Consider the following 9,808-nt stretch of genomic DNA (forward strand, 5'->3'; position numbering starts at 1 on the left):
AGTTTTGTGATTTGCAGCCAAAATTCTCATTGCCCAAGAACACTTGAAGAGATCATTCATTTCTACACCTAAAGTGAAAACAGACTATCCTAAATGACTGGAGTGAGAAAGAAAGATGGATGGAGAAGATCAGAATGAGGGGGAACACCAAATGCTTCCTTTAATACACACATAGTGCCTTGTACAACATAAACAGGAATTCAAATGTTTCTAGAAGGCACAAGGGTAGGATTGCTGTTCAGTACTACCTTTATTTATTTTTGCTTTTAAAGACAAGTTCTAAACATGACAATAAAATGTCTATCATAAACCAAAATGCTCCTACCTCACTCCTTACTTGAGCCAAGAGAACTTCACCCAACTCTAGCCTACCTTGTTTTTCTGCCCTATGTTTGGTGCTCCAAATTCCTCTCCTGCTCCATCCTCTTGCCCTCTTCTGATACATCACCTGAGCATGAAATAATCTCTGCCTCGGGGTCTTCCTTCATCACTCAGCCTGGGATGCACTTAGCTCCCTGTCAGCCCCTCATCCCCTAGGGAGGATTAGGTAGTCCCCTTTCCTAGCACAGCATTGGCTAGCGCACATGGTGAGCCCTCCAAGTCAGGCTATGTCTGATTATCTTTGTGATCCTGGAACTTACGACAAACCAGGAATAAAATAGACCAGAGTAGATGGATGTTGACTTATGGGTGAAATTGAAGGACTACAGCTATATAACCATGCCATTTCCCAGGGATGTTAACGGGTTTATACTGACACTCCACTGTATCCTTGGACTGATGCCCAGATCTCTGGAGTCTTGGTGCAGTGTTCCTTTGCATGCCTTACTGTCCTCTGCATCAGGTACTCTGCAAACAACTGCCAACCAGCAATTGGTGCAAGCTGTATTTGCTTACTCGATGGTGTAAAATCAGCACAAAGATGCAACACAGGGGTTATAGAGCACTGCCTTCCTATATCACCGATAACACAGATGTAGTTGCAGAGTATACACAGAAACCAAAAAGTAATAATAAGAGGCCCTTGTTGATGGATCACTCAGGCCTCACTAGAGGTGAGGAACAAATACGCATCCCACATTGCAGTGACACAGGTACGTGAGCACGTGGGTAATCTCACACTGAGTGTCTACCAGAGTTCTCTCCTAAACTTCTTGTCAACTATTCCAGCAGACAATTTTTGCTCACTTTTCAGCCATCTCTGTTTCCAGGTTTCTGGAAGTCCAAGTTCCCTCTCTGTCTTTAGGAACTGGTCTGAAGTCCAGCTGCCATCCAGAAGTTAGTGGGTGGCTCTGTCCTCTGGACAAGGTGCTGTGGTCCCAGTCCAGGATCTGAGTTGAATCTCAATACAGGTCATGTATTGAGCCCAAACAGGCTTATTTATTTCTTGATAGTCTGGGTTTCTGTACCAGATTTGAACTAACCAGCTCACAAGCCTTACAAAACTGAACATCTCGCTAAGACTCAGTTTCCCCTCTGTAACTGTGAATAATTATGGGGCCTATTCACAGGTTGTTATTAAGGGGAAATTACACATAATGGCCGATACAAAGTCAGCCTTTCCTTCCCTTCCAGATTGAGAGGATCACAGTTTACGAAACATACACAGGATGGCCCTTGGTGGGAGGGAGGGTGTGGTAGAGAATACTGCATCCAACATTAGTCAGTCAACCATTCTGATCAAGCAGTTACTTTGTGCCAGGTACTGGGGATAGACAGAAGAAAAACAATTGACAGTGGAGGCAGACACACATGCAAACAAGCAGTGACAATACAATATGAGAAGTGCAGTAGCAGAGGTCGCCTCAAGGTGGTTAGATCCTAGCACTGCCTGGGGCTGTGAAAGAAGGCTTCCTAGCGGGGCTGATGCTCAAGCTGAGACTAAAGGAAAAACTCTCAAAAGCCAGATGGGAAGGTGTTCCAGGGAGAGTGAACATCAGAGTTGGAGGAGCATCGACTCGATCAGAGCAGCAGGATAGCACAGTGACTGAGAACTCAAGCTCTAAAATCAGAGAGATCCTGGATTTTAACCTCAGCACCATCATGCACTAACTGGTCACCATGAACCAGTTTCTTAACCTCCCTAAGCTTCAGCTATAAAATAGAGATAATAATAGTACCTGCCTCAAAGGGCTGTTTTCGGAATTAAAGGAGACAACGCACAGACCAGCTAGCGCAGCGCCTCACACAGTAAAATATTATAATAGCAAATGTTTATTGAGCTCCTTCTCAATACATGTTGTGTATTATTATTATCTGGGAAATGAGGTGTGCCCGCCTAATGAGATTAAATTGTATCCATTAGCAGGAAGGAGCCCTGGAAGAGTTTAAGCAGGGGAGTGAGCTGATCATATCTGATTGTTAGAAACCTCCCTAGGATATTGGTGGAGTGCAGGGTGGGCTGTAAGCGGGGGTGGGGGGGGAGGGCTCCAGGAATGATGATGGTTAAGGAGGCCTCAGAGGCAAAGGGACCCTAATGATGAGTTTGGGCAGCAGTAAGCCAGAGAGAAAGAAAGGAGACCGACCCCAGAGGTTCTTGGGAAGAGCAATCATTGGGACACCGTGACCATTCATGTGGGGTGGGGCGGGGCGGTAAGAGAGGGTCGGGAGCTTCTCCCAGATTCCTGAGAAGTAGGAGAAGTAAGTGTGGATGGCAAAATGCTGAGATCAGCTTTGGTCATGCCGAGGTGCTCCCAGCGGACAGGTCAATTGGTCTGGGGTCTGGAGCTCAGTGGAAATGCTTAGAGGAGCTATGAAGACGGGGAGTTCATATGCAGTGAAAACCTAAGTCATGAGGCACATGTTACTGCAGAAAAACTAGCAGAGAGAGAGAGACTCCCGGGGAACACCAGCATTTAAGGGATGGGTGAAAGGAAGAATATCGCAGTGGAGAGAAAACACAAGTAGGAGAACAAGGAGCAACTGCTGTCATGGAATCTTCAAGAAGGGAGTGCAAAATGCAGCAGCAAGATCAAGAGAGACACAAACAGAAAAGTGGCTGATGGTTTGGCATTGGGGTGTGGGGGGACAGTGTTAGGGACATGGAAATGAGACTTCCATGAATTAAGGAATAAATAAGAGGTAGAGATAAATATAATCTACTCTTTTGAGAAACTTGGCTTTGAAGAAATTAAAAAAAATACATGGCAATAGTTACAGGGGATGTGGAGTCAGAGAGGGTCATTTTAGTTAAATATGAAAGACAAGCTATCTTTATACTGAGAAGAATGAGCTTACAAAAAGGAAGAATATGTTTATCTCCTGGAATTCTTCCTAGACCGCATCTCATTTCCCCATCTCTAGACCCCTCACCCTCAATTCCATTTTCAGTGGCTTTTCATGCCTCAACTCCCAGGCCTCCTCTCAGAGCCCCACCTTTACTGACTCGCCTGAGGTCTGACCCTCCCCCTTGACACAATCTCGACAGTCTACCTTGAGCCCCACACATAACTATTTCAGTAAGAGATGTTGCTGGCTTCAACCCAATCCTGCCTTCATGTCCCCTTGAGACTCCCACGGCAGACCAAGGCAGGGGGCAGAGAGTCCTCTGGAGACTAATTGATTCCCGGGATCCTGGCATTCATCTCCACAGAAGTCATCATGTGTCTGTAGGTGAGCAACATCCCATGGGGCACATACTCTGTACAAGCCCAGCTGCATCCTCTGTAGCTGATAGCCATGAACACAACCTCACATGCCCGCTAGTTTGCAAATGCTCCAGCCTAATACATCCACTGCACCTAACCAAAAAAAAAGGTAGATTCTTCCAGATTGCCTAGCTCTCTGCTCCTTAAAGTCCACAGAGAAATCTGGACAAGCCACTAGAAAGCCCCTGCCAAAGCTGGAGAAGACTAAAGCCAGCCTGCACGTACAGCAGGGACACAGTACCCAAAGCAGCCCATCTCTGGGATCACATCCAGCCAGACACACCAGCCTTGAATCTCATCTTCAGTTCTCAGGCCCTACTTGGGGCAGAGGCTCTAAAGGTGAGCTATAGAAAGTTGTGAATGTCAGAGAGCTATTAGGGGTGTGAAGAGGAGAGTTTCTGTTTCCTATTCCAGAAAATAAGAAATAAGGGATCACCTGATGCCAGACCATGAATCAAACTGCCCAGGTCACAGCTATGGCTGAGGGAGTGGGCAGAGCACATGAATTCCCCCTAATAGAGCTGTCTCATGAACTGGGCAGAAGGTGCTGGGAGATGGGTGCTCTCTCCACTGCTCATGTTTCCTCTTGGTCATCACTTCCCCTGAATGGAGAGACACAGCCCCACTGTCACCTGGAAGATCCAGACCCAAGGATCTGCCTCATCTACTCCTTTCTTCACCATCCCCAGGATCTACGACAGCCATAGAATTTGCTACAAGGTATTGTCATACAGGATAGAAATATCACACACCATACTGCATCTTGTGTAAGTAGTGGTGCAGAACAATAAAAATATTCTCCAAGCCCCAAACCAAGACGCACACACACACACACACACAGAGCCATCATCTTGTGGTGAATTTCCACAGTTCCTCCTTCCCAGGAAATAAGTTTAGGCAACACCGGGACCCACAGATTCCAGTCAACTGACAACCAGGAGCACTGAGATTACATATTTATTTGTGTATCTCTACCGTACTCCACCCCTCCTGTCCCTGCTCCCAGAAGGCTTCATGCTGAACCTTTAAACCTGTACCCACCTCTTGTTTTATGAGTCCACAGACATCCAAGTGGGAATTTCAAGTTCTAGACCAGTGCTGTTCAACAGAGATTTCTGTGAATATATTTTATATCCACAAGGTACAACATGGTAACCAGTGGCCTCTAAGCACTTGATATGTGGCTGGTGCAACTAAGGAACTGAATTTTTTATTTTATTTCATTTTAATTAGTTTAAATTTAAATAGCCATGTATGTCTAGTGGCTAATATATTGGGCAGTGCTATCTAAATAACTCCAGCTAAGCGGACTCTAGCACCAGAGTGAAAAGACTGAGCCTTTCAGAATGGTGGGAGCAGGCTCTCCAGGAGAGGGACCAGGCAAAGATGCATCAGGTGCAGTAACTGCCTGCTCCAAGGGGAACCATGGCAGAATGGTCAGAGGCAGCTGAAGACGACCTTGAGAATGAGGCGGGAGCAACACAGGACCTAATGGCATCCTGATAGAGTATGAGATACAAAAATGGAGTAAAAGGAGGGGTGAGGATGGAGGTGGATGAGGTGCAGGGAGAAGATACCTCCCTGTGGGTTTAGTACTAACACCAGCCTAGAGTGTTCTAAATCCTCCTTAGACCCTTCTCCCCTTCCCCTCATCACTATAAATGTTAATAGAACGACCACTAAACATCTTCTAGAGCAAACCCCTCACTCTGCAGAGGAATAAACTGAGGCCCAGAGAGGTAACTGAGTTGTGCAGCGCCGTATATTGAATCTGTAGCAGAATCAGGACCAGAACAGCCTTTTCCCCACTCCCACCCCATGTGCCCTCCTCCCACCCCCAACCAGCTCCACTAAAGGAAGGCAGAGCTGCGGAAGGAGAACTGCAGGTAGACGAGGAGCAGGCAGAGGGAGGCCCAGAAGAGGCACCAGCGAAGGGAGAAAAAGTTGTAGCCCGAGCCCTCCAGGGCCCCTGGCTTGGAAGCACCAGCGAAAGCGTAGGTCGCCTCCTCCTCCAGAAGCTTCTCGCTGGGCTTCCAATGCACGATGCCCTCCTGGCAGGCCTCGCAGAACTCGCTGCGGTGCTGCCCGCTGTCTGGGCGGCTGGCCACGTGGATACGGTACTGGCCGCCATCCTCCTCGTAGCACTGCTCACGCAGGCTGGTGATGAGGTTGTCCACCAGGCTCTCGATGTTCTCCTCCAGCATGCTGGACTCGTCCAGCCGCGAGGTGCCGCACTCGTAGCACAGCTGCTTGAAGACGCGCATGCGCACGGAGCCCGTCCGCTGGGCGCGGTCCAGGTGCATGTGGAAGAGGATGACCACGTGGGCCGACTGCCAGGTATGCCAGCACCAGGAGCAGTGGAACCTGCGGGGAGGGTTGGGAGAGATGGAGAAGGTGGGCCTCCCTCCCAGCAACAACCAGCCCTGGAGGAGCCTGTAAGGGAGGGGCCCACTGTGCCTGTACCTGGAAGTGGAGGGGGAGTGTTTACGCCCCCGCCCCCGCTCCCGGGTTCTTTAGCGCTCCGGCCTGCCGGCCCCACCTCCTCCTGGTGAGCTCCGCTGAGCCTGGAGCGCCTCCTCAGGAGCCTGGCGCTGCAGTGACCTGGCTTCCAGGAGTGCTCTAAAGCCTGCCTCCTGTGCGCCCTCCCGTGGCCTCAGCTCCCCTCAAACCTTACGTATTCAGAACATGCTCCTGGACACTGCACATGTGCCTGGACACTGCACAGAGGCCTCTCCCCCGGTCTGGGCCTTATTTCTCATCTGTGAAATGCAGGGTGATGGTGTCCAGTAAGAGTCCTTTCTCTCAGACCTCCCATTATTCTGCTAACGGGGATAACCAGCACGTCTCTCTCATGCATCCTGCCTGCTGTGGGGAAAAGAGGAGATACCTCCAACTGTGCCAAGCACAGACCGCTGAGAATAACTCCGAGAATAACCACCAAGAATCCGCTGGATAGACGGGTGGATGGGTGATGGGCCAGCAGCGGGAGGATTACAGCGTCTGCTCCCTGCACCTTCGCAAAGAACACTCTCTTTGGATTTGTCCCTTGACAAATCCTCCCAGGTTCTAGTCTAGCCCTGCAGTAGAGACTAAAAAAGCGGATCCTGATCTGCATCCCCCTCCACACACATGCACACTTACATACACAGAGGCCGTTTTGTCTAACCTGGGCCCTCTAGAGACACAGCCTCAAGAAACATGGAGGTAAATGGCCTGGGACTCATCTAGCCAAACCCCACTCCCTCAGCCCCCACGCAGTGCTTGCACACCTTCAGTGATGGAGCACTCACTATCTCCAGGGCAGTTCTTTCCATCCTTCTTGCAGGCCCTTGTCACAGAGGCTTTACAGACAGTCGAGAGTCCCATGGACTGAGTCTGCCCTCACAGCTGACCCTCTCTGGACCCCCCTGTATGATGGCCCTGAAGGACCTCTGATGAGGAAATTGACTCAGTCCAACAGACACCATTTAGTACGTACTGTATGCTGAGCACCACGCAGCCCAGGCTGTGGGGTAGAGATGAGACCAAGCCTGTCCCTGAGCTCTGGAGCCCATGGACAGCATGAGCACAGAACAGGACCCAGCACAGCCCATGGCTGGGTCAGCGGGGCAGAGCAGTCTAATTAGTCCTGAGCCAAAAGGATGTACCCCCCACACACACACTGGGACAGAGCTGCAGCCCACCAAGGTTAATGCATTCCAAGCCTTAAAGGTAGAGTGAGCCCAGGCAGAGAGTAGGCACAAAGGTGGCAGTTCTCCAGCCCTGCCTGAGGCCAGCTGGGATCCACAGGTCACCAGCCAGGAATAGGACCAGCTGAGCCCTAAGGCAAGAGGACCCACAAGTTGTGGAGCTCATCCCCTAAACCCTGGGGACCCCTGGCCCACGGTCCTGGCACTTTGCACCCCGCCCACAGCCAGCTCAGGAGCTTCATGTTTTCCATCTCCTCCTTCCACAGCTTTCTAAACCAAGCCAAACCAGAGTTGTTTCCCTTCCCTCAAGTCAGACCTTAGATCTTAAATCCCAAAATGTCAGACCTAGCGGGAGGGGACCTTAAGGATCATCCGCTCAGCCTTTCCTTTTACTGAGACGAAACAGAGGCACAGAGAGACAGAGAGCCATCCTTGCACACACGGCTAGTCAGAGCCAGTGCCAGGACCCAGCACATAACAGGTACCAAGAGATGTCTCTTGAATTGATTTGAACTAAAAGGAACCAACCAACCTCTGACTCTCTGTCTTTTGTCCTGAAGACAGGTTCCCTCTAATATTTGTAGGTCTTGGAGCAAGTGTGCAAATGTAAGCTCTCTACCCACAGCCTACTTTCTCCTGTTCCCACCTTCAGCACCACGCTGCACCACCAGGGGCTTCACATACAAACACGTGAAACATATCAGTATCCGCACCTCCAGAACACAGCCACCTGTTGGCCCCCCAGGGGCTCAGAGGTACTGTCTGTCCTTGAATCCATGGACCCAGGGAAGAGGCCTGCATAGACCATGGAGATGAGCTTGAGGCAGCTCTGACAGGGAATTCTGTGGTTGCAACCCCAAATCCCAGTCTACAAGAAGGAGAGGCATGTGGGCTTCAGATGGACATGTCCCGTTGGCCTTAGGGACTCCTTGAACTATGAGAGAGACACAGCTTCTGTGAAACATGAGATGCCAGGCCCTAAGGACCCACAGGAAGTCCTGTGCAAAGCCACATCTTTTTGTCGCAGACCCAAAGATAATAGAGCTGGAAGGAATTTGATTGATCATCTGGTTTTGCAAATGTGAAAACTGAGACCCAGAGATGGAAAGGTACTTGCCCAAGTTGAGAGAGTTAGTTAACTGTAGGGCCAATTTCTAGAGCATAGCGGGTGGTCAATAAATGTCTTTCTGTTCAAATCTAATGGGATTGAGATGACTGAACAGTCCTAGGACCAGAGCACAGGGCCCCCATCTCTAAGCTAAGGCTTTCCCCAGTGGACCTCATGGCCTCCTCCCCTCAGTTCCCACCCCTCTTTAAGAGATTATGAAAATAAGAAAACATCTAAACTGTCAGAGACTGCAGGTGCATTGAAGATATTACAGCCTTCATTTACCATGGAAAACCTAGACCCAAAGATAGAACACTACTTGCCAGAGTCACCCAGGGAGTCCATGGTACATCTGGAATTAGAATCAGGGCCTCTTCAACCCACTTGTGAGTTCCTTCTCTTCTCCTCGACCTGAGCTGGACCCAGGACTGAGCTCCACACATTTCTCTGTCTCCCCTTGGAAGGTGCTCCCAGGGCGGTGGTCCAGGGGCTGCCTGCTGGGCCCCTCCTCCCCACGCCTCTCACCTGCCTGAGGCGTGTTGCTCCAGGTACTGCTTCCAGCCAGGGGCCAGCTCGTTGGGCTTGAGATTGGGATCTATGATGAGTTCCCAGCTGTCAGCCGGCTTCGCCACCTCCATCTTCTCATAGAAGACTTTCTTCCATTCACAAGTTGTCAGGCTGGTAGACATGGCCCTGCTGTCAGGGATGGAAGTTTGAGTTCAACCTGAGTGAAAACACAGAAAGAGCCCGGGTAGGTACAGTGCAGTTGAGTGTCTGTGGTCTGAAAATCCTCATCAACAGGACCAGGAGGAAACAGGACCCAGCAACCTCCTTTGTCACCCTGGAATCTGTTACCATGGTAGCTGGGCAAGGTGCCAAGATTCAGGGCTGGGGAGGAGGGAAGTCCCAAGGGAGAGTTCCAGGGCCCTGAGCTGGGCTTGGGAGGCAGGGCTGCGTACTGATACCAGCTAAGTAGAGCGAGCAGGTGGGGAGGCGAAACTCCAGATGACAGTCACTCACCTAGACCTCCGGGGGTCTCCAGGAGGCAAAGACTGTCCGGTGGCCCTGCCTCACCCTACTGCTCTTCCAGACGGTCTCCACATCATGTGCTATGCTAACTATGACACCCAGGAAGCCAAGGAGAAACAAGGGAGAGGGAAATGCAGAGCCTGCAGCTCCCATGCCCCATGATGTGCTCAGGGCATCATTTACCGTGTGCCAAGCGCTAGCTGCTTGATCTGTGTGCTGGTCATGGTGGAGATTATTTCCCACTTCATCCAGATCAGGAAGCTGCAGTTTATACACTTCTAAGTGGTTCATCCAATTCAGATCCAGGCCTTCCAAAACCAAGCTCATTTGTTCAT

General features: G+C 50.3%; 1 protein-coding gene across 1 annotated transcript; it reads right to left on the reverse strand.

The window, feature by feature from the left end:
• RTP2 (receptor transporter protein 2) lies at positions 1-9,287 on the reverse strand. The gene is made up of 2 exons (XM_008529680.2): positions 8,970-9,287; positions 1-6,011 (listed from the first exon to the last, which is right to left on the reverse strand). The coding sequence occupies exons 1-2, from the start codon at positions 9,131-9,133 to the stop codon at positions 5,498-5,500; spliced, it is 678 nt and encodes a 225-aa protein (XP_008527902.1). The 5' UTR covers positions 9,134-9,287; the 3' UTR covers positions 1-5,497.
• Positions 9,288-9,808: the final 521 nt, after the last annotated feature.

The sequence above is a fragment of the Equus przewalskii genome, chromosome 18, assembly GCF_037783145.1.
Source record: "Equus przewalskii isolate Varuska chromosome 18, EquPr2, whole genome shotgun sequence".
NCBI classification, from domain to species: domain Eukaryota; kingdom Metazoa; phylum Chordata; class Mammalia; order Perissodactyla; family Equidae; genus Equus; species Equus przewalskii.

What these genes read in the sequence shown, in the direction of transcription:
- RTP2 (XM_008529680.2), bottom strand. Translation starts at nt 9,133, where the DNA reads ATGTCTACCAGCCTGACAACTTGTGAATGGAAGAAAGTCTTCTATGAG. An exon ending in GAGCAACACGCCTCAGGCAG is followed by an intron (nt 6,012 to 8,969) that starts GTGAGAGGCGTG and finishes CCCTCCCCGCAG; the next exon opens with GTTCCACTGCTCCTGGTGCT.